Source organism: Scyliorhinus canicula, chromosome 17, assembly GCF_902713615.1.
Source record: "Scyliorhinus canicula chromosome 17, sScyCan1.1, whole genome shotgun sequence".
Taxonomy (NCBI): domain Eukaryota; kingdom Metazoa; phylum Chordata; class Chondrichthyes; order Carcharhiniformes; family Scyliorhinidae; genus Scyliorhinus; species Scyliorhinus canicula.
In genome coordinates this window covers 52,758,559-52,783,626 of record NC_052162.1, presented here as the reverse complement: position 1 = coordinate 52,783,626, position 25,068 = coordinate 52,758,559, and the positions used below count along the sequence as shown (strand labels likewise).

Sequence of the window (25,068 nt, the reverse complement as noted above, 5' to 3'; positions counted from 1 at the left end):
TCGCCAATTGTGGGAGAATCCCGCCTTTGCTGTTTGGTAATTTGAATAATTTGAATTCTCTCTCTGTGTACCCGAACAGGTGCCGGAATGTGGCGACTAGGGGCGTTTCACAGTAACTTCATTGAAGTGATCCACATCTAATGTAAGCCTACTTGTGACAATAAAGATTATTAAATTAATAACCCCTCCAGGATGCCATTAAAAAACACAGGCACAATGAAGTGATTACCAGACATTGGTGTCACCTATCGTTCATAATATTATCTTCAAAATAAGATTACAGTCTTAAAATTGTACTATTTATTCAAAAATTACAACCATTACATTTGCAATATATATAGATATAAACAACAGAATTCAATGGACCTGCTTCAATCTATTTTTACTGCAGTAACAGGTCTCCCAGTGATAATCTACTCCATGGGTGATGGTGTCCACACTGAGAGAAAATACATTATAATGTGTGTTTACTGAGAGAATCTGCATCTGGAAATAATGCGGTCAATATATATTATTAATAAAGGTCATTAAAGATGTGGATTACTTTGGGGACAGTTATCAGCAGAGCTTATCCAGATTTTCTCTTCACTTAAAACCCTGTTATGTATTCAATCACAATAATTCTTCATTGACTCTCAACAGCCCTTAACTCACCCTGAAGCCTGAATCCATCCAAGACCTGAAATTGTTTCCATACATGAAGAGACTCTGCTAGCAGTTGTCTCATACTTCTGGATGGCATACAAGAAAATAAACATCTGATAAGTCATATGTCTCTCACATTTAATCTTCAACAAGGCTACAGTTTTTTTTGTCTATTTTTAAAATCTCTGCCCTTTATCTTCCATACTTCTCTCAACTTGCCTCTCCTGTTCCAGTGGCCTACAATAATAATAATCTTTATTGTCACAAGTAGGCTTACATTGCAATTACGTTATTGTGAAAAGCCCCTAGTCGCCACATTCCAGCGCCTGTTCAGGTACACAGAGGGAGAATTCAGAATGTCCAAATACCTAACAGCACGCCTTTCGGGACTAGTGGGAGAAAACCCACACTGACACGGAAAGAACATGCAGACTCCGCACAGACAGTCACCCAGCCGGGAGTCGAACCTGGGACCCTGGCGCTGTGAAGCCATAGTGTTAACCACTGTGCTACGGTCTTGCCTTAAACTGCAGCATGAAAGGAGTATATGAAAGTCAAACATAAACAATGGGAGACATATAGGATACAAGGATAGTCACACCGAGGGTAGAAAAAAATAGGAAAGTGGACGATAGGAGGAGTTGAAAGCAAATTGAGATGTCGAGGCAAAAGCAGTGTAAGAATAACAATGAGGAATATAGGGGGCGAATCCTCGGCCGTGTTGCACCCAGCATAAATCCCGCTATGTCGGGAGAATTCTGGGAGAAGGCCGGTGGGATTTGCACCAGACTCCAAATAGTTTCCATTGCTTCTGGCCCATATCAACTGGCATGGTTTGGTTCACACCCTCTCTGGGCATGAACCAGATTCGCATATCTAAATCTTCATTTAAATATGCAGGATATGTTTTGAGCCAGATTCTCCCGGCTCCTGTAGTTCTCTCACCCGTCGGCGTGATGTGCCATCGGCATGAATATCTACCAGTCTGCACAATCGGAGAGCAGACTTGATTCAACATGGGGGGCTCAGGGGCAATTATAATTCTCGGGTGGCTGGGGCATCTGGCGTCTGGACACTCTTAATCTGGCGTGAAAGTAGGGGTTGAGGGGGCAGCTGGGGCATTAGCCTGAGATTGGGGCACCCTTTAAAAATACATGCCTATCTCTGAGGAGCCAGACCTGCTGGCATCCTCAGGTCCCACACACCCCACTAACGGCGCAGATCACCCCAACCTCCAAAAAGATTTCTCAGTGTGGATGGATTGTGATTTGGATTGCATCGAACCACCCAACGGGAATTGCACCTCATTTCCCACTGGCAACAACTTGGGAAGAATTCCACCCAGAGAATAATTTGGTTATAAGAACCTAAGACATAGGAGGAGATGGTGGCTTAATGGTAATTTGCTGGTCTAGTAATCAGGATGAATGGCAGCATAAGAAATTTAAATTCAGTCAATCAGTCAATAAATCTGGAATATAAAGCTAGTCTCAGCAATGGTGATCATGAAAAGTGTAATTGATTACCGCAAAAAACCAATTGGTTCACCAATGCCTTATAGGGAAGGAGATCTGCCACCTTTATCTGGTCTGGCCTACATGTGACTCCCAACTCACAGTAATGTGGTTGACTCTTAACTGCCTTCTGTAATGGCCTAAAAAGTCACTTAATTCCAGGGTAATTAGGGCCCTGCCAGGGACAAATGCTGGGCCCTGCCAGGGACACCCACATCCCACGAAAGAGTATAGAGAACAAAATGAGCAAAATGAGACCATGCAGCCCCTTGAGCCTGCTCTACAGAACAGTCACGGTTGACCTTCTGCCTAAATTTCACTGTCCTGCGCACTCCCCATATCCCATGATTCCCTGTGAGATCAAAAATTTGTCTATCCCAGCCTTGAATACATTCAACCTCTGGGGTACAGAATCCCAAAGGTTCACAACGCTTTGAGTAAAGAAATTCCGCCTCATCTCAGTTCTAAATGATCAACACCTTATCCTGAGACTGTATCCCAAGTTCTAGTTTTCCCAGTCAAGGGAAACAACTTCTCAGTGTCTACCTGATCAGGTCTTTTCAATGAGTTCACCTCCCATTTTTCTAATCACCATGAAATATAGGCACAATTTACTCAGCCTCTCATCATAGTACAACCCTGTCATACCAATAACTAATCTAGTGAACTATTGCTGTACCATCTCCAAGGCTAGTATTCCCTTGGATATTCCCTTGGATATGGGACTAAAAACATTGCATAGTGCTTCAGGTGTGATATCACCAAAACTTGATATAATCCAGCAAGACGTCCATGTTCCTGTACTCCAGCACTTGTATCCTTTACATTGTCATTTTCCTTCTGTGTTGCTTGTTGTACCTGTATGCTAAATTTCTATGCTCCTTGTGCGAGTACACCCAAGTGTCTCTGGCATCAACATTTAAAAGTGTGACACCTTAAAAAAAATATTTTTTTCTTTATTACGACCAAAGTGAATAATCTCAGACTTCACCACATTATACTCTATCCACTACCTTATTGCCCACTTACTTAACCTTTTTGTAAGCATCTTTGTATCCTCCCCATAGTTTGCAATCCCACTGAGCTTTGTATGGTCAAAAATCAAACCATATTTAAGGTGATTGGAGAAAGAAGCAATTTCAATGTGAGGAAAAATGTTTTTGTCGCGACGAGTGGTTGGGATCTGGAATCCACAGCCTGAGAGCGTGATGGAGGTATGTTCAATTAAGACAGTAAAGAGGAAATTGGATTATTAATTGAAAAGGAAGAATGTGCAGAGCACTAGGAACAAGGCAGGGGAGAAGTACAATTGAATTGCTTTTCAGAGAGCCAACAAAGACACAATGGGCCAAAGGCCTTTTTCTTCTGTGCTGTAACCATTCTGTGATTCTATAAACTTGAACACGTTACTCCCACATTACTTATTTACTCACGTTACTCTTTGTCTAAGTTATTCATGTAGATTGCAAAAAGTTGAGGCTCAGTGCTGATCCTTGAGGCACTCCACTGGTTACAGTCTACTAACTTGAAAATACCCCACTCATCACAACTCTGCTTTCTGTCGTTAACAAATCCTTCATCTATGCTAATATATTTCTATAGCTCCATGAGCCATTGGGCACGATCCTCCGGCCACAGTGCGCCGGAAAAGCAATCCCGTTCCCGGGCTCTACCCGGCTCACACCACCTCGCGAGATTCAAAGCAATCTCGTGAGACTTTGCAATGTGAATCCTGCCCACAATGGGCGGGGTCACTTTTAGCAAATCTGCATATTAAAGCGAGGTAGTAAGCCTTACTCTAATGTGCATATTCCCGAGGTACCTGAGGTTTTGGGATTCAATCCCTTTGTCTCAGAGACCTCAGGTGAGCGCTGTTTGGTACTGGGACGCACTCAATCTTGGGGCAGCTGCCGCCAAGGCCCAATGGGGAAAGACCACTGTGTAAGGTCTTCCAACAAATGTACACCGAGGGGTGGGTAACAGTGTAAAACCCCTCGGTCTGGGTCATTAACACTCCAATGTATAAAAGAAACATGACAATGTAAATATTTAAGAAAGAATTGTAACGTAAAGAGGGATATATGTGTGTAATGTCATCCCAATTGAATGGAAGAAAGTCAAGGGAATGTGTAACTTTGATGGAAATGTACAGTAAAGACAATTCAAAATGTTCTGTCATGTTTATTATAGATTTTATGAATAAAGTATATTTTTTGAAAAAGAAACTGATCCCCACAAATGGGGACCAAATCGAACAGCACTTATGGGGGTCTCCAAGGGGATTGGAGGCCCCCAGCTGCATGCCCTTTGAGCAGGGTGGTGCCCTGGCACTGCTGGTGCCACCTGGGTACCCTGGCAGTTTCACCCTAGCAATGCCAGCCTGTCATCTGCCAAGGTGCCCTTTTGTGAGTCTGTACGATTGGACGGGGTGTGGGGGGGGTTGCTGGGGAATCCTCCCATATTGTGCTCGGGCTAGGGGGGAGGTTGGAGATTCTTTTGGGCGCCTTGGAGATCGGGATATATGAAAAATGAAATGAAATGAAATGAAAATCGCTTATTGTCACGAGTAGGCTTCAATGAAGTTACTGTGAAAAGCCCCTAGTCGCCACATTCCGGCGCCTGTCCAGGGAGGCTGGTACGGGAATCGAACCGTGCTGCTGGCCTGCTTGGTCTGCTTTAAAAGCCAGCGATTAGCCCTGTGAGCTAAACCAGCCCCATATACAATGGGGAGTTCCGGCGAGCGGAGCTCCCTACTGTACCAATTGCGGCTATGTGCAGCCTCGGCTTTGTGTTCCCCATTCAGTCCCCTTATTCAACGTGAGTCGCGTTGAATAGCCATCTGGTTCTCGGCACCGCGAGTGCCAAGAAATACGTGGCTAAATGAGCTCGCTCGGGGTCTTTGTTCCCTTTTGTAAAGATTGCGCCCGTTATCTTTAGCATTAACTTTCTATGTGACATTTTATCAGTTTTCCTTTTTGAATCCAAGTACGCTACATCGACTGGTCCCCTTTATCGCCTTACTAGTTACATCCTCAAAAGAATTCTCAAATGCAATTTGCCTTTTGCAAAACTATGTTGACTCTGTCTAATGATACCATGATTTTCCTCGTGCATTGTTACAATTTACTTAATAATGGATTTCAGCCTTTTGCCAATGACTGATATCAGGCGAGTTCCTATTTTCTCGCTCCCTTCTTTCCTGAATAGCAGTGTTACAATTGCTAACTTCTGATCAACTGGGCCCATTCTAGAATCTAGGGAATTTTGGAAACCATAACCAGTGCATCAGCTGCCTCTTTTATAAACCTAAGATGTAGGCCATCAGGTCATGGGGATTTGGCAGCTTTTCGTCCCTTATGTTTCTCTGATACTTTTTCTCTCTGATATTAAGTATTTTGAGTTCCTCACTCTTATTGGTCCCTTGGTTACCGTTTATTTCTGCTCTGTAATTTGTTTCTCTACTGCAAAGACAGGCACAAAATATTTGTTTAACATCTTTGCCATTTCTTCAATCCCCATGATATTTTACCCTGGCTCTGCCTGTAAGGGACCAAAGTTAACTTTAGCTAATCTCCTCATTTTGATATACTTGCAAATGTTTTTGCCGTGCCTTTGGATAATTTTCTCAAGTTTACTCTCATATTCTATATTTTTCCCTTTTTATCAAGCTTTGGTCACTCAGCAATAAATCAATCAATCAATCAATCAATCTTTGTTAGTCTATGAAACACTCCCATTTCTCACCTTTACTACTATTCTTCACAACTTTTATAAGACTCTTTTTTAAATATGATTCTGCTGTAACTTCCCCCGCAAACCACAGATGGGTTGTTCCCCTCTGAGTTTCTGTTTGTTAATGAAACGCATTCTTAGTCAATGTTTTGATTCATTTGTTTAAACGTTTCCCATTGTTTATTTAGTGACATAACTTTAGCCTATTCATCCAATCAACCTTAGCCGGCTCTCCTCTCATTTAAATTTAAGATTCTTGTTTTGGATTCAGGTGCTCCAGTTTTCTCCCGCAGTCCAAAGATGTGCAGGTTAGGTGGATTGGCCATGCTAAATTGTCCTTCGTGTCCAAAAAAGGATAGGTGGGGTTACTGGGTTACAGGATATGGTGGAGGTGTAGACTTAAGTAGGGTGCTCTTTCCAAGGGCCGGCACCAACTTAATAGGCCAAATGGCCTCCTTCTGCACTGTAAATTCTATGAATCTATGATTCTATGAGGTATATCACTCTTTGAGTGTCACATGTAGGCCTACATTAATACTGCAATGAAGTTACATGAAAATCCCCTAGTCGCCACACTCCGGCACCTGTTCGGTTACACTGAGGGAGAATTCAGAATGTCCAATTCACCTGACAAGCACGTCTTTCGGGACTTGTGGGAGGAATCCGGAGCACCCGGAGGAAACCCACGCAGACATGGGGAGACCGTGCAGACACTGCAGAGGCACTGACCCAAGCCTGGAATCGAACCCTGGTCCCTGGCGCTGTGAAGCAACAGTGCTAACCACTGTGCTACCGTGCAGCAAAAATACCAAGAATAGCTTCATCCCTAGTTGTTCCAAAATGCATCCTTCTAGGAAGGTATTGCTAAAGAATTTTACAAACTTGTCTTCCAGATGATCGCAGCCATTTTATTTGTCCCATTTATATGAAGATTAAAGTCCTACATGACTATTACATTGTTCTTGTTACTTGACCCAATGGCATAATTGCAGTAGAACGGCCTATTTACTCCCACTAGCTTTTTCTCACTTTAGTGTGTGCTCTGAGACATCCTGGGGTTGTAAAAACAACAATATAAATAAATACAAGTTCTTGCTTCTCTTTTCTATTGAGACACAAACACACACTTCAGAAAGGTTTACTGGATGTTGACACTGAAGTCAACTGCAGTTTATTAGCAAACACCTATTGTTGAAATTGGCTAACACATCAAGTTTGCGGTAACTGAACCTTGGCACTCTGTTCACTAAATCTACAGTGGTTTTCATTCCAGTGGACCTTATAGAATCTTTACATTGCTAGTGAGTGGCTAACACACTGCAATGAAAAGGAGGAGAATTTGGCATCAGGATCCAACTCTTTTTGAGTCCCAAGTTGTGGACATGGACCCAGAATCTCCAGCAGGTCAGATTTCCGCTCCCAGAGTTTGCTTAAAGTATAAAGGTTAGAATAAACAGGTGCTGGTTTGTACTTGAAGCTGTGTGGAGATCATCACATTTCTCCCTGGCGTGCACTGCTCTTGAGTAAGTTGTGATTATGCTTACTGGCAATGGGTCCTGAGAAAATGGTCTGACTATATCAATCCATGTAGTGGATTGAGTGCAATCAATACCTAAGTATGCAAGTCCTGAGTAAAAACTAAACAACTGTCTTGAATTATCTTGAAGGACAATTGAGTAAACTCAACATTTCATGACTCTCTCTAACATATGATAAACTCCTGACCCAGTGATAAGAAAGAGTTTGTAACAGTATTGATGTGAAATTCCTGTTGCAGTGGTGATACCAATAGTATTATCAGAATGATTATGGGCGCGATTCTCCGGAAAGATTTCTACGTGTGGTAGTGAGCGGAAACTGCCGCGAACTTCCCGGCGCTTGGCCGGTGAGGCTGACAACACTATTCAACGTGAATAGGTCCACTTAACAAGGCTTATGGGCCAGCTGATTAGCCTGGACCCTGCTCGCTAGCCCCCACCCAGCAACAAGGTCGAACAGCACTTAAACAACACTTGCACAGCCAAACCCACTCAACTCGTAGCCATGGTGCCGTGACGACCGGCCCTAAGGCTCGGAGGCATGGACCGGGGAGGCTCCCAGATGTGGTGGAGGCCAGGATGGATGTCCTGTTTCCCTGAGGGTCCTGGAGAGTGAGCCACAGGGCAGCCAGTGTCACCTGGGACAAAGTGGTAACGGCCGTCAGCTCGGGCAACGTGACCACGAGGACTGGCCTCCAGTGCCGCAAGAAGGTCAATGACCTACACTGGGCAGGATGAATGATTTGACGCCCTCCCACAAAAGCCCCCACCCCCCAACTCGACCACCCACCCAACCCCATCTCTCTTTACCCCAACTACCCCAAAACTCCCTTCACATTGCACGTGTGGCTAATGATGCCCTCTTTGTGTCTCCACAGGAGAAGTCCTCCCATAATTGTCCCGGAGAAGGCCCAAACCAGAGGAGAGTTGCCGTATATAAGAATCCTCACAACCTTCAAGGAACAGGGGCTGGAGGTGAGGTTACGGGGTTGGCCAAGGGCAGAGGGATCACTAAAGCGAAGATCGGCTCATGCAGCAGAGGTGAGAATTCACTGGGCCCCACCCGAGGTGTCTATCACACGTGAGTTGTTGTTGCCATACAGACTGACCCAACCCTCCCACTGATCATTCCACTGCTGTTTCACCAGCCGACGATGCTGGCCCATCCCATGCCTCCCATGAGACCACCTTGGAGGAAAGCTCTAGAAATGCCACAGTTGATGCATCACAGCTATCATCCCCAGCATCTACCAGCACAGATACACACACCTACGGTGGGCAACGCTAATGGACCGGCTTCTGGGCCACTATCTGGTGAACACCACACTGTCGCTGATGCACATCAGGTGGAGGCAGGTACGCCCAGGTGAGACAACAGTTGGGTCCCAGTCAGATGCTGAGCCTCTGGGACAGGTTTACCCGGAACTGATGGAGACGTTAGGGAGCAGCCGGGACATCCAGAGGGAGATATCAGCGGCACTCCAGCAAGTCCATAGTCGATTTGAAGACTCCTAGAGGCTATGAATGCAGGAGATGTTGCCAGCAATGCCTGGCACCAAGGCCAACACTGCTAGGCTGGTGACCGCAGTGGAGAGCCTGGTGCACGACATCGGCAGCATGAGTAAAGGTGTCCAATGCACAGTCAGTGACGGTCATGGCTAAGGACCTCGGTAGATCCTCCATCTCGATGGTGGGCGTGACCCAGTACCAGGCAGCCCTTGATGTGGTTCTGCGGGACATGTTCTGCTGTCAGATGGCCATGGCAGAGGCGCTGCAGAGCATATCCCAGTCGCTGAGGATCATCACCATGGGTACTGACATGATGGTGCAGACATTGGGGAGCCGCAAGGACTGGGAGAGCCAGATGATGCAGAGCTCAATCGAGCTGCCTCTCTATCCCGAGGGGAATCCCAGGGCCCTATGTGCACTGAATGGGAGGAGGGAGCGCTGAGTATAAACCCGGACCCATCCTATGGAATGGCGACGTTGGCCACTAACTCCCCCAAGTTCCACCCCTCTGATGAGGCCGCGTCTCGCAGCCAGCACCCGGAAGAGGGCTGCATGGCTGTGCATGTGCCGCCATCAGGAAGCACATTAGAAGTAGTGGCAGCCTGCTGCTTACTGCGCCCTGTAGTCTTCGATGCCTGGTGGGCGTCGTCTGGGGGCTTTGAAGGCAGAGGGCCCTGGACACTCATTGGTGACACATGCCTCGCCGTGCCACCCTGTTCCGCCCGCTGACCTCGAGACACGCCGTTGTCAGGAGGGGCACTTGGGAGAGCTGGAAACTGCTGCATTTCCCTGTAGGGAGGATCCGGGTTGGCCTCTGGCACCCACTCCTCCTGGCCGGTGCATGTAGAGCCCTAGCGGTCACCTTGGGATGGAAGGGTGGTTGGAGTGAGCTCCAGAGGCCCCTGCATCATCTGGCGGTCCAGCTCTGGCGGCTTGTAATGTCTGCAGCATTGTGTCGACGCCCTCAGCGATGCCCCTCGACGGGGCTACATTCCGCAGTACCTCATCAATGTCCACCTGCATCTGGGGCACGGTCCTCAGCGACTGGGACACGCGCTGGACTGCCTCAGCAGTGGCCACCTGAGACTGGGCCATGATTCGCAGTGACTGGACAAGTTCCACTTGCATCAGGGACACGTCGGCCAGCGACTGGTACATATTGTCGAAGTGCGCAGCCATGGCTGTCACTGACTGAACAAAGCCTTTGACACCACCACTCATGGTTCTGACATCGTGCTGCAGGTTTTCCACTGCGGTCGCCACCTGAGCACTGTTGGACTCGGTGCCAAACATTGCTGGCGCCATCTCCTGCACCGAAAGCCTTTGGGACTCCTCCAATCAGCTGGAGTGTTGCTAACATCCCCTCTCTCATGGCTGTACCCTAGTGCCTGCATCATCTCCGGGATAACCTTGTCCAGAGGCTCGGCATCTGACTGGGATCCATATGGGTCCTGGGATCCAGCTGACCTCTGGCTGGATATTCCTGCCTCCCCACCTGATGTGCATCAGCAACTGAGTGTGCTCACCAGATTGTGCCCCAGAAACCTGTCCACAAATGTCGCCCACCAATGTGTGTGGCTCTGCGCTGGTGGAAGATGGGGATGTCAGCTGTGATGCCTCACTCGTGGCATCCTCCTACGAGGTGTTCTCTTGGAAGATACCAGAGACGCCACCGCAAATGGGCTGGCACCATCAGATGGAGATCCTGTAGGAGAATGGACATGTGGTCAGTGAGAGGGAAGGATCATTATATCTGGCATGCAAAACTCACTTGAGACAAGTCACCTGGGTGGAGGCCGGAGGATCGTCACCTCTACGGCGTAGGCAAAGCTCAACGTTAGTGACCGCTCTGTCCTCGGTCACCTCCACAACCTCCAATTTCCATTCCTTGTAAGGGGTGAGGGCTTTGATGTCGGCACCCTCCGTCCTTTTGGGTCCCTTCCCAGCTGTTATGGGCTAACGTATCCTGCGGGGACAAAACAAGGGCAAGGGTGGGGTGTGCAGGTTGGTGCCACGGTGTGCTGGGGCACAGGTGCGATGTTGTGCCTGGGGGGGGGGTGGGGGGGTGCCAACCGCCATGTTGTTGTGGGGGTGGGACAACTGGCAGTGTCAGGCGGGACCGGTGCCAGAGGGCCAATGCCAACTCACCCTTGCAGCCCGTTGGACGCCGTTGAGCTTCTTACGGCACTGGATGGGGGTCCTCCTGGCAACACTCCCTGAGCTGATGGCCACTGCCACTGCCTCCCAAGCAGCACTGGCTGACCTGTGGCTGACCCTCCAAACCCTACAGGCGAACAGGGTGTCCCATCTGGACTCCACTGCATCCAACAGTATAGCCAGGTTGGCACCTCTGAATCGTGGAGCGGGTCTGCATGCTGTCTGGTGTTTGCTCTGCGGCCTTGGTTTAAGAATTGCTCCCCCTCGTTAGCGGGGAGCTGCTGGGCGTGGTCCAGGTGTATTAACAGGTGGGACAGTCCGATCTGATTAGTCCAGGCCCTAATTGGCATTGGATACCGGTGGCAATCTCGCCGGGTCAGCCATCGGGAAGCTCCCAACAATTCTCATTCGCTTAGTTAGATTGCATCCCATGTCAACATCTAATGATAGATTTGATAATCTACTGAAGGCAGAGGGATAAAGTGATAAGGGAGAAGGAAAATATTTTGGATACAAACTGCTGCTCGTGTCCTTGATATACACCAACATAGACTGATTAAACCAATTAACTATTTCCACGGTGTAATTCCAGGTAATTCAATGTTTCAAATTTGCAACATCTGCACTCTTTCCTTTCCTTTCATGCTACTATTTACAATTTGACAGAAATGATTCGGTTTGGCTGCTTCCTCTGGAGGCCAGCCTGTTGGGGAGAGGATTAGTGGCACTGTCCTGTCTCAGCAATCCTGGTGTGCTTGTTGAGGCTGCTGACATCTGGCACAGTGGATCCCTGATCAAGTCCCACTTGAGGGGGAAACAGGTGTGTATCAACTGCATACATTGAGAACACAGACAATACTATCTGTTTATTTTGTTTCCAACTGGCAAGGCAGCTGTTGTGGCTGCTTGCTGTATCTCAATAGCTGAAGTTTCCAATCCTATTATTCATCTCAATCAACAGATCTCTGCTTGACTGGTCCACATTGATCAACAGTGTGGAGGAGGATGGAGGATTGGCAGCTTGGCAGAAATACAACCAAAAGAGCGAACCCATATGAATGACTTTATTTTTTTAATAAACATTTTATTGAGGTATTTTTGGCATTATAACAACAACACAACAAAACAATGTACATGAAACTATAAACTATAAACCATCTCCCTCCCTTACAGATTCCACCTTTATTAACCCCTTACTCTATCTAAACTAACCCCCGCCCCCCCCCCCCCCCCCACCTCGCCTTCTGCTGACTAATTTTCTGCGAAGAAGTCAACGAACGGTTGCCACCTCTGGGCGAACTCTAACAGTGACCCTCTCAAGGCGAACTTGATTTTCTCCAAACAGAGAAAGCCAGCCATGTCCAATAGCCAGGTCTCCGACTTTAGGGGCTTTGAGTCCCTCCAAGCCAATAGTATCCGTCTCCGGGCTACCAGGGAAGCAAAGGCCAGAACGTCTGCCTCTTTCTCCTCCTGAATTCCCAGGTCTTCCGACACCCCGAAAATCGCCACCTCTGGACGCGGTGCCACCCTTGTTTTTAACACCGTGGACGTGACATCTGCAAACCCCTGCCAGAAACCCCTAAGCTTCGGACATGTCCAGAACATGTGGACATGGTTCGCTGGTCCTCCCGCACATTTTGCACATCTGTCTTCCACCCCAAAGAATCTGCTCATCCGGGCCACTGTTATGTGAGCCCGGTGAACGACCTTGAACTGTATCAGGCTGAGCCTGGCGCATGTTGCGGATGCGTTGACTCTACTCAACGCGTCCGCCCATAGACCATCCACTATATCTCCTCCCAGCTCCTCCTCCCACTTGCGCTTCAGCTCCTCAATCTGCATCTCCTCTGACCCCATAAGTTCCTTGTAAATGTCCGAGACGCTCCCTTCTCCTAACCACCCTCTGGAAACTATCCTGTCCTGAATTCCCTCAGCGGTCGGAGCAGGAAGGTTGACACATGTTTACGTAGGAATTCCCGCACCTGCAGATACCTGAATTCATTTCCCCATGCCAACCCAAACTTCTCCTCCAGCACCATTATACTCGGAAAGCTCCCCTCTATAAACATGTCCCCCATCCTCTCAATCCCTGCTCTCCGCCATATCTGGAACCCACCATCCATACTTCCCGGGGCAAACCGGTGATTATTACAGATTGGGGACCAGACCGATGCTCCCTCTGCTCCCACATGTCTCCTCCATTGCCCCAGACTCTCAGGGCCGCCACCACCATGGGGCTGGTGGAGTACCGTGCAGGCGGGAATGGCAGAGGCGTAGTTACTAATGCACACAGACTGGTGCCCTTGCATGAAGCCGCCTCCATGCGCTCCCATACCGACCCCTCCTCCACCACCAACTTCCTGATCATGGCTACATTCACTGCCTAGTAATAGTTACTAAAATTGGGCAGCACCAGCCCACCCTCTCCCGACTCCACTCAAGCATTATCTTCCTTACTCGCGGGCTCTTGCCCGCCAAACAAGGCCAGTGATCACTTTGTTGACCCGTTTAAAAAAGGACCGCAGAATAAAGATGGGTAGACACTGAAATACAAACAGGAATCTCGGGAGGACCATCATCTTCACCGTCTGCACCCTCTCAGCCAATGACGACCCACCTCTGAAAATCGTCCTTCATTTGGTCTACTAGCCGGGCCAGATTTAATTTATGCAGCCGGTCCCATTCCTGCGCAACTTGAATGCCTAGGTACATAAAGCTTCCCCCTACTAATCTAAACGGCAGCTCCCCCAATCGCCTCTCCTGTCCCTTCGCCTGGACCACAAACATCTCACTTTTCCCCATGTTTAGCTTGTACCCCGAAAACCGGCCAAATTCCCCTGAAATCCTCATGATTTCTTCCAACCCCTCTGTTGGGTCCAATACATACAGAAGCTGGTCGTCTGCATAGTGCGAGACTCTGTGCTCCACCGCCCCCACCCACCCGGACCAGCCCCTTGAGACTCTCAGTGCAATTGCCAGCGGCTCTATAGCTAGCGGGAACAACAGTGGGGAGAGGGGGCATCCCTGTCTCGTCCCCCAGTGCAGTCTAAAATAGTCCAATGTTGTCCTATTCATCCGTACACTTGCCACAGGAGTCTGATACAGCAACCTGACCCAGTCAATAAAGCCCCGCCCAAATCCAAACCTTCCCAGTACCTCCCACAGATAATCCCATTCTACCTGATCAAAAGCCTTTTCTGCATCCATTACGATCACTACCTCCACCTCCCTACCTTCCGAGGGCATCATGATCACATTTAACAACCTTCTTACATTGGCCACCAACTGCCTACCCTTAACAAACCCCGTCTGCTCCTCCCCAAAAACGTCCAGAACACAATCCTCCATCCTGGAGGACAACATATTGGCCAGCAATTTGCCATCCACATTCAACAGGGATATTGGCCTGTAGGACCCATACAGCTCCGCGTTCTTGTCCCGCTTCAGAATCAGTGAAATTGTGGCCTGAGACATCGTCGGGGGCAGCACCCCTCTTTCCCTTGCCTCATTGAACTTCCTCATCAACACCGGCCCCAATATCCCAGAGAACCTTTCATAAAACTCCACTGGGTACCCGTCCGGCCCCGGGGCTTTACCTGCCTGCATGGCCTTCAGACCCTCCACTATATCTTCCAACCCAATCGGGGGCCCTGGTCCTTCTACCATCTCCCAGTCCACCTTTGGTAAATTCAGCCCCCCCCCCCAAAGAAGTACCTCATCCCCTCAGGCCCCATAGGGGGTTCTGACCGAAACAGCCTACTGTAGAAATCTCTCAACGCCTTATTCACACCTGCTGAATCCCCAACCAGGTTCCCATCTCCGTCATTTACTTTCCCTATCTCCCTGGCTTCCTCCCACTTTCTAAGCTGCTGTGCAAGCATTCTGCTGGCCTTCTCTCCATGCTCATATATCGCCCCCCCCCCCCCCCCCCCCCGCTCTTGCCTTTCTCAGCTGCTCCACCGCCCTCCCTGTGGTTAACAAGCCGAACTCCACCTGTAGTCTCCGCCGTTCCCTTAAAAGCCCTGCCTCCGGGGCCTCCTATTGATCTGCAGTATCTCCTTTACCAGTCGGTCCGTATGTGCCCTGTCCACCTTCTGCCTATGGGCCCGTATCGAGATCATTTCCCCTCTGACCACCGCCTTCAGTGCTTCCCAGACCATCGCTGCTGAAATTTCCCCCCGTGTTGTTGACCTGCCGGTAGTTCTGAATACATTTCCTCAGCCACTCTCACACCCCTTCGTCAGCCAAAAGTCTCACATCTAACCTCCAGTGCGGGCTCTGGTTACTGTCTTTACTAACCTGCAGGTCAACCCAGTGCGGAGCATGGTCTGAGATTGTGATTGCCGAGTACCCCGTGTCCACCACCCCTGCCAGTAAGGCCCTGCTCAAAATAAATCAATCAATCCGGAAGTACACTTTATGCACGTATGAGTAGAAGGAGAATTCCTTCACCCTTGGCTTCCCAAATCTCCATGGATCCACCTGCCCTCCCCCCCCCCCCCCCCCCATCTTCTCCATGAACCTTTTTAGTTCCTTTGCCATTGTTGGCACCCTGCCAGCTTTTTGAGCTTGACCGGTCCAAGCCAGGGTCAATAACTGTGTTGAAGTCCCCTCCCATGACCAACCTGTGCGAGTCCAGGTCCGGTATCTTCCCCAACATCCTCTTTATAAACTCCACATCATCCCAATTTGGCACATAATCATTTACTAATACCACCTGCATCCCCTCCAGTTTCCCGCTGACCATAATGTACCGACCTCCCACATCCGAGACTATTCTACACACTTCAAACACCACCCGCTTATTGATCAGGGTCGTAACCCCTCTTGTCTTTGAATCCAGTCCCGAGTGAAAGACCTGACTGACCCAGCCTTTCCTCAGTCTAACCTGGTCCGTTACTCTAAGATGCATCCCCTCCAACATTACCACGTCCGCCTTCAGTGCCTAAAATGCGCGAACACACGCGCCCTCTTGACCAGCCCATTTAACCCGCGAACATTCCAGGTGATCAGCCTAGTTGGGGACTCATTGCCCCCCCCCCCCCCATTCGCCGATCAGCTATCCCCTTATTTGGGCCCGCCTCCATCCCATGCTCCGTGCCTCCACTGGTCCGCCCTCAGGCAGCCTCCGCCCCCACCTCCTCTCTGTCCCTTAGCCCAATTCCCTCCCTTGTCAGCAAAATATTTATCCCCCCTCCCCCCCAGTAACAACCCTCTGTAACCCAACCCCTTTAATAAACCGAACATATGCACACACCCCACTGCGCTTCCTTGAACTAGCCCATCCAGCTAGTTTGGTGGCCCTCATCCCTGGCGCCAGATAGTCTCCCACCCTCCCTCCCACTCATGCAAACATACTCCAACATCAAACAATCCCAACACAATTGCCCGACAGAAAAACACCAAGATCTAAACAAGCACACCTCTCAGTTCTACCACTGGTCCCAAATCAATGCAAAAGGCATTACAAACACAAATTACTTCCACAAAACAAAAAACGAGAAACTTTTTTTAAAAAAAAAGAACAGAAAAACAAAAAAAACTTAAGAACGTCACAGCAAAGTTCAAAAGTTCACAGTCGTCCAGCAGTCCTTTCCTTTTCGCGAAGTCCAGCGTGTCCTCAGGCCACCCGAAATATAAGTGCTGTTCCTCGTGCTTGACCCAGAGATGGGCCGGATACAACAGCCCGAACTTTGCCTTTTTCTGAAAAAAGGATCGACCTAATCTGGTTGAAGCCTGCTCTTCTTCTGGCCACCTCCACACTCAGGTCTTGGTAAACCCGCAGGATACTGGTGTCCCCCTTACAGCTCCGTGTCTGCTTGGCCCACTCTGGAACGCGCTCCTTATCCAAGTACCTGTGGAACCTCATCACCACTGCACTCGGGGAATCTCCCATTCGCGGCTTCCTCGCGAGCGCTCTGTGAGTCCTGTCCACCTCCAAGGATCGGGAGAATGTTCCCTCCCCCAGCAGCATCTCAAACATACCTTTTATGTATGCCCCAGCATCCGCTCCTTCGGACCCCTCCAGGAGCTCAACGATTCTCATGTTCTGCTGGCGGGACCTGTTCTCTGTGTCCTCCACCTTCTCCAGGAGCCTTTTCTGCTGGTCTCTCAGCAGCCCCACTTCCAACTCCACCGCAGTTTGATGTTCCTCCTGCTCAGCCAGCACCTTCTCTACTTTCTGGATCGCCCGATCTTGGGCGTCCAATCTAAGCTCCAGCCGCTCAATTGACTCTTTTATTGGGTCCAAGCAGTCCCGTTTCTGCTTAGCAAAGCCTTCCTGCATAACCTGTATCAACTACCCCGTTGACCGCTGGGTCGACAAACCAGAGGTCTGGCCCTCCGCCATGCTGTCTCCCGCTGCAGCTTCAGCCCAAGCCTTCTCCGTCTATCTGCTTCTGCCTTTACAAGCTCTTCTAGTCCTTCTCTCCATGCACCGATGTGGGAATTCAGTACACAATTGCCTCTGTCATCAGTTTTACAATTCAAGTCTGGTAGAAAATTGGTAAAATGGTCCAAAAGTCCGACCAGAGAGGGAGTCACCAAATGTGCAACTTATTCCTTCATAGCCACCACCGGAAGTCCCATATGAATGACTTTTTTAAAAATAATTTTTATTCAAGTTTTCACAAATTTTTACCAACAAGAACTGAAAGAAATAAGAACAGTAACACCCCACCCCATACACAAATAATAAGTTAACAGAAATAATTAACATGAAAGCAAATATACACGCCCAATAAAGAAAGACAAAGGAACCCTCACCCGCCTGGTGAGAACCGGCTCAGCCTTGCCCCAGTCATGGGCGCCCTATGCAGCACCTTAAATTGAATTAAGCTGAGCCTTGCGTAAGAGGAGGAGGAGGAATTCACCCTCCCCAGGGCATCTGCCCACATCCCCTCGTCGATCTCCTCTACTAACTCCTCATCCCACTTACCTTTCAGCTCTTCCACCGAGGTCTCCTCCCCTTCCTGCATCACTTGATAGGTTACCGAGATCCTCCCCTCTCCGACCCACGCCCCCGAGAGCACCCTGTCCTGGACCCCTCTTGACGGCAACAGTGGGAACTCCGCCACCTGCTGTCAAACGTCTGACAAACGTCCTTACCTGCATGTATCTGAAGGTGTTCACTAGGGGGAGGCCAAACCTCCCCTCCAGCTCCCCCAGGGTCGCAAACTTCCCATCTACAAATAAGCCCCCAACTGCCTAATACCTGCCCTGTGCCACTCAGAAACCCTCCATCCATTCTCCCTGGGAATGAATGACTTTTAAGAAACTATAATAACTCACATTCATCCAGTTGCTTCAATATCATCAAAAGTCTCAAGGTGTTTCGTAGAAGCACAGTCAGACTCCAAGCCAAAGTACCTTAACTAAAAAGCTTGATCAAATTGGTAGGTTTTAAGAAGTGTCTGAAATGTGAGAGTGAAGAGATTTCTGGAGGAAATTGCAGAGTTTAGGACCTGAATGGCGGTTGACACAGTCACCAATGGTGGGGTAAATGAAATGGTGGAAGAGGCCAGAATTGGAGGAACACAAGAGGTCTTGAAGAATTCTGGACAGGGATCACTATAAGCTAGGTGCATTCACAACCATGCAGCAAGCATGAGGGTATGGCACAGGAGGCTCACCAGTTGTTCCCTTAAAGTTACCACATGTGCACAGTCACATTAAAGAACTTGAAGGCATTCCACATTGAGCTAAACAAATCACACACAAAGTAGAATGTTTAGACAAATCACTGATTGTTGAACTGGAGGAGGTTACCGTGATACGGAAAGGAACGGCCAGGAAGACTTTTGAATACAAGGATGAAAGTTTGAAACTCAAGCATGAGTGAATCAGCAGCCAATGTAGGTTAGCCAGCACAGGGGTGATGGGTCAACAGGAGTTGGAGCTCAGTAAGACATGAACAGCAGAGTTCTGAGTGAGCTTGCGTTAGAGGCCAGCCAAGACAGCATAAAAATAGTCAAATCTGGAGATATCCAGAGCATGGATGATGATATCAACAGGAAATGGGCCGGGGCAGGGACGAGCAATATTACAGAGGTGGAAAACAGCTGTCTTTGTGATTAAGAGAATATGGGGGAGGGAAATGCTGCCCAGAAGCCCAACTAAATTGAAAACATGAAAATCACAGATCGGCAGTTCCCTGGTGAAAGTACAATCTCATTTATCAAGGCTTCCTGAATTGAAATGAACCAACTACATATTCTACAGTGTACCCTTTTACCATTTTTTATACAGGGACAAATATCAAATAATAGTGTTGTTGCATGAAGAGGAATTAACTTCATTCGCATCCAGTCCAGAAATGAGTGATTTAGAAACGGATAAGACACATTTCTGCCCTCCAACTGACCTTCCTACACACCTTAAGGTGCTGACTCGAAAGTGCTTCCTTAGACATGAGTTACGCCTCAATACATTTCCTAAGCAGTTATCCTTCGTGTATGAACTTGGATCTTGGTCTTGAACTCACCTGGCGTGCATGCTTTCAACTGCAGACACTGGGCAGTACCCAGAGTGTTTCCCCCCTCCCATTATCCAGGGGACATTGAAGCCATTTGTCACTTTCTCAGTCAGTGGAGAACAACCAGCGATCGAAGCTGTCAACTTCCTGCTCGACCTGAATCAGTTACCTGTGAGACAGCGCTGTGCTGGTCTGTCAGCTTTGAAACTTCACTTTCGGCACTTCGCCTGGAATAATTCAAATGGATGGCAATTCTTATCAAGGATTCCAGCTGATCATTCATTTAGGAAGAGAGCTACCCAATAATCATGTATTCCCGAGCATAGTCCAACAAGGCACTTCATTCACACATCAATCCAACCTAATCAATGCCTTGCCTCCCAAGCATGTCATTGTGATTCCTTCAACAACTCTTCTCGGTGCTGGGCTCCCATTAATCATTTACAGAGAGCCGGCAGACTAAAGCACTCTAGTATCTGCGGGGTAATATCAAATCGGATCCAAATGCCCCACTACCAGGGCACAATAACAAATGCTGATGACACTGACACACATGGAGCTCACACCTCGGCAAAAACAAAAACAAAAGTTTGACAAATGATTTTTCATGTGAGACGTTGCCCCACCCTTCTCTTTCGGTGAAGAAACTGGACAGAAGTTGCTCCTTGGTACTCACAGGGTGCAGCAGGTCTCAGAGCCAGGGCTGACACGTATCTGTGCAAACCGATGATCCTGACCTCCAGCAGCAGCGCCCGGTGGCTGATGCAGCCGATCTCCAGCTCGATCTCCTCCAGCACACTCACCGCCTCTCTCGCCAGATCCGAGAGCTGCCTCAGGACACTTCCCAAAGTCAGGCTGGACACATCGATCAGATTCTCCAAGGCTGACAGCCTTCTCCCTTCGCCGTGCAGGCGGCAAACTTGCACAGGGCGCACCACCCTCTTGCAAAAAGGCATCTTAAAATATGTGTTCAAGAAAAAATAAAATCTAATCAACAAGTAGCGACCAACGGCCGCCGGGGCAAAAGACAAGCCGGAGCCGCGAATGGGATCGCTCTTTGCTTTCTGACAGATCTTGCTGCAGCCTCTAGAGAGCGCTGTTTGCCCGGGAGAGGAGGGGTCTGTGCTGAATCAGCTGGTGGGATGGTCCCCACCCCATCAGCAACTCAAATCCAGCAAACAGGCTCGCTGTGTAACAGAGATGCTGCGAGCTTTCCTCTCCATTCCGCATTGTGCAGCATTATGCCTGTAATGTTGCTGTGGAATGTGCTGTACAATGGGAATGAGGCGGCGAATGTGACATTTCCTTTCGAGCGAGGCTTTGGAGTTGGCTCCGCACAATCTTGTGAAATTCCCGGTGTCACGTCCCTCCCCCTCGGCACAGCAGCAGCAGGAGTTTCCACAAAAACAACGGGAGCGGGCACTCTTCATCCATCTCAACAGTCTGCCTATCTAAACAACCCCCCCCCCCCCCCCCCCCTCTCTCCCGCAGCGTCCAGTTTCAAGTGGAATCAACTTTACTTATTCCCCCCCAAAAATGTGTTTGACAGAACTTTTTTTGCTGTTGCTATTTTGTAACACAGCACATGCCCAGTCACGTGTGTTATTCGTCTGGTAATCGCTTCCTCCTGGACCGATCCTTCCTACATTGAATATATAAACAGTTAGGTTGTTTTCCTGTAAATGCCTCACCAAGAAAAGGGACATGGCACGGAACAACGTTATGTATTAAATCCACACATTTTTACGTTCAGAATTTGTGGCATAATTTCATAACCAAGCAACAAAAAATTGTAAATTGATGGCAAATCAATAATTCTCTTCCTTCCCTCCAACCCCCACCCCCCCAAAAAAAATCCTCTCTGCTGAAGGCTGTTTTTCTCACAGAACATGTACAAACATGTGTATAATTATGAGGGTCACAGACTAACCAGGGGGGAACTTTTGCCGGCGGTGGAAGGGGTCAATGTCCGGGGGTATCGATTAAAGGTAAGGGGCAGGAGGTTTAGAGGGGATGTGAGGAAAAACATTTTTATCAAGGTGGTGGGAGTTTGGAACTCACTGCCTGAAAGGGTGGTGGAGGCAGAGACCTCATAACATTTAAGAAGTATTTAGATGTGCACTTGGGATCCTAGGGCACACAAGGTTATGGTCTAAACACTGGAAAATGAGATTAAAATAGGTGGTTGTTTTTGGCCGGAGCAGGCGGGATGGGCCGAAGGGCCTTTTCTGTGCTGTATGACTCTATGACTCTAAATGGGCAAAACAGTGTCAGATTGAGTTCAATTTGGGGAAGTGTGAGGTATACTGTGGACTAAAGATAGATTGGAGTATTTTCTAAACGAGACGAAGCTGGGAACTGTGATGAACAAAGCGATGTCGGGGTCCGAGTAGAGATATTACAAAAAGCTATAAAAACTAGTAAGTACAAGAAGATTAAAAAGGCTAATGGAACATTGATCTGTTTGTCAAGGGGATATGAAGTAGCTATGCTACTTGGACTTCACACCACACCTGAGGGATGTGGGGAGGGAGGGGGGGGGGGGGGTATATTAATTAACCTTTGAGGGATATATTGCAGATTTACCAGGATGCTACTAGGGACAAATGCACTCACACAATGAGGACTAGGATCGAGTATAACAAAAAGGATTACTGAATTTAAATGTTTCAAGAAGTTGATAGAGTATATATGGAGAGAAGCAATTTCCTCTGCTGTGGAAGTCCAAAGCAAGGGTACATCACTTTAAAGTTGGAGTGCGGTGATGTGAGGAAACACCTCTCCACATAATAAATGAAATGAAATGAAATGAAAATTGCTTATTGTCACGAGTAGGCTTCAATGAAGTTACTGTGAAAAGCCCCTAGTCACCACTAGAACTCCTCCATCCCAGAAATTCAATTGAATCTGAGCTAATTGATAGTTTCCAAACTGATAGATTTTTGTGAGACAGGCATTGTGAGACATTTAGGGTGATGGATCCATGGTGGGTAAATGGATCTAAGATATAGATCAGACTACTCTCATTGAGTAGAAGAATAGGTTTGACAGGCTTGAACAACCTGCTCCTATATTCTTCTGGTACTTACCCTCTCGATGAGAAGCAGCGTCCTGGCCTTCTTTAAGTCTGATCTTTGGCTATGGTTATTCGACTGTGAAAGCAACAATGATACATTAATACTGTCCTCATTGAATCTCAATTATATGTTTGTTTTACAACCGGAGTGACTAGATAGTGATCATGACTATGAATTATGCCTAACAATTTTCTCTCTCGCCCATGGAGGCTGAAGCTAATTTGTAGCAGTCCCAATGGAGGTCAGCGAATTTAGCACAGACCAGGAACTTAATTAAGGATCTTTCTTATCTAGCTGCTTAACAACATTATACATGCACTTACCTGTTGAACTAGAAGAGGAGTATTCCTCATCAGTGATGGTATAAGAAGCAAAACACTTGTCAAGAGTTGGAACCTCTCACCTGAGGATTAAAAAAAAATATATTTTTTATTCTTCTCCTTTTTCACATTTTCTCCCAAATTTACACTCACCAACAATAAACAATAAGCAGTAACAAATATGTCAATCCCCATATCAATAACAATGATCCCGTCCTCCCACCAAACCCCCAAACATTAGCCCGCATGTTCACATAAACAAATGACAAAAAGGAATCAGGAATCACCCATAGTCACCATTAACACACACCGCCCCCCTCCCCCCAACCCTCCCACCCACCCCCCCCAACTAATGTTCGATGTTATCCAGTTCTTGAAAGTGCATGATGAATAATGCCCATGAATTGTAGAACCACTCCATCCTTCCCCTCAGTTCAAACTTAACCCTCTCAAGAGTCAAGAATTCCAACAGGTCCCCTCGCCACACCAGGGCACAGGGTGGAGAGGTTGCTCTCCAACCCATCAGGATCCGCCTTTGGGTGATCAACGAGGCGAAGATTACAACATCTGCCTCCGCACCCGTTTCCAACCCTGGCTGGTCTGACACCCCGAATACGGCCTCCCAGGGGCCCGGATCCAGTTTCATGTGCACCACTTTAGAAATTATCCTAAAAACCTCCTTCCAGTAATCCTCTAGCTTTGGACAGGACCAAAACATATGAATGTGGTTAGCGGTGCCCCCCGCAACGCTCACGCACATCTTCTACTCCTTCAAAGAATCGGCTCATCCTCGCCCTCGTGAGGTGTGCTCTGTATACCACCTTCAGCTGTATCAGCCCCAACCTCGCACATGAGGTGGAGGCATTCACTCTCCAGAGCACCTCACACCAGAACCCCTCCTCCATATCCTCTTCCAACTCCTCCTCCCACTTTGCATTGATCCCTTCCAGTGGTGCCTTGTCCTCTTCCAAAATAGCTCCGTAAACCGCTGATACTACCCCCTTCTCCAGTCTCCCTGTCATCAGCACCTCCTCCAGCAATGTGGAGGCTGGCTCCACTGGGAAACTCTGTATCTCCTTTCTGGCAAAATCTCGAACCTGCATGTATCTAAACATTTCCCCCTGCTCCAGCCAATACTTCGCTTCCAGCTCCTTCAGACCTGCAAACCGACCCCGAAGAAACAAATTATTTAGTGTCTTAATCCCCTTCTCCTCCCATTTCCGAACATTTCCATCCCACCTCCCTGGCTCAAATCTGTGGTTCCCCCGAATCGGCATTTCCCTTGACCCTACCTCCAACCCGAAGTGTTGGCGAAACTGCCTCCAAATTCTCAATGAAACTATTATTACAGGACTGCCTGAGTATTTCCCCGGGGCTATCGGGAGCGTCGCTGTTGCTAGTGCTTTCAACCCGACCCCCTGCACAAACTCTCCTCCATCCTGACCCACTGGGAATCAACCCCTCTGACCCAGCTCCGCACCTTCTCCACATTTGCCGCCCAGTAGTAATACATCAGGTTCGGAAGACCCAAACCCCCTGCCTGCCTTCCCCTCTGTAGCTGCACCTTTCTAACTCTGGCCACTTTCCCTCCCCATATGAACAAAGTAATCCTTCCCTCACTCTCTCTGAAAAAAGCCTTTGGCAGGAAAATCGCCATCATTGAAAAATAAGCAGAAATCGCGGCAACACTTTCACCTTAACCGCATGTACCCGACCCGCCAGTGACAGAGGGAGACCATCCCACCTTTCCAGATCAGCTTTTACTGCCCCCGCAAAACTAGAAATGTTGTACCTGCGGAGCCTCCCCCCCCCCCCCCCCCCCACTCCCGGGCAACCTACACCCCCAGGTACCTATAGTGAGTCCTTGCCCTACGGAATGGCAGCCCCCCCACCCCTTCCCCCACCCTCGTCCAAGACACCACAAGCTGCTTTGAGTGTTTGGGTCTTTCTCGGGGTACAAACTCAGCTGAGGATTTTAATTAGCTACATGAACACAATGTGCTTCAGTGCTTCCTAATGTTTACCTTGTTTGCTCTTGCTGGTGAATGAGAGGGAGAGAAAGAGATTACCACAGGACACTTTTTTCTCTTCACGCAGCACAAG

The 25,068-nt window shown here is 48.4% G+C and overlaps 1 protein-coding gene across 1 annotated transcript in view; it reads right to left on the bottom strand.

Annotated features, from left to right (window-relative positions):
- The window catches only part of nhsl2 (NHS-like 2), a 436,567-nt gene extending 415,960 nt beyond the window's left edge, over nucleotides 1-20,607 (bottom strand). The window contains exon 1 of the mRNA XM_038774973.1: nucleotides 20,245-20,607. Coding sequence (XP_038630901.1) covers nucleotides 20,245-20,524 — 280 coding nt within the window. The 5' untranslated portion in view covers nucleotides 20,525-20,607. The remainder of the gene's footprint in view (nucleotides 1-20,244) is intronic.
- Between the last annotated feature and the right edge of the window lie 4,461 nt (nucleotides 20,608-25,068).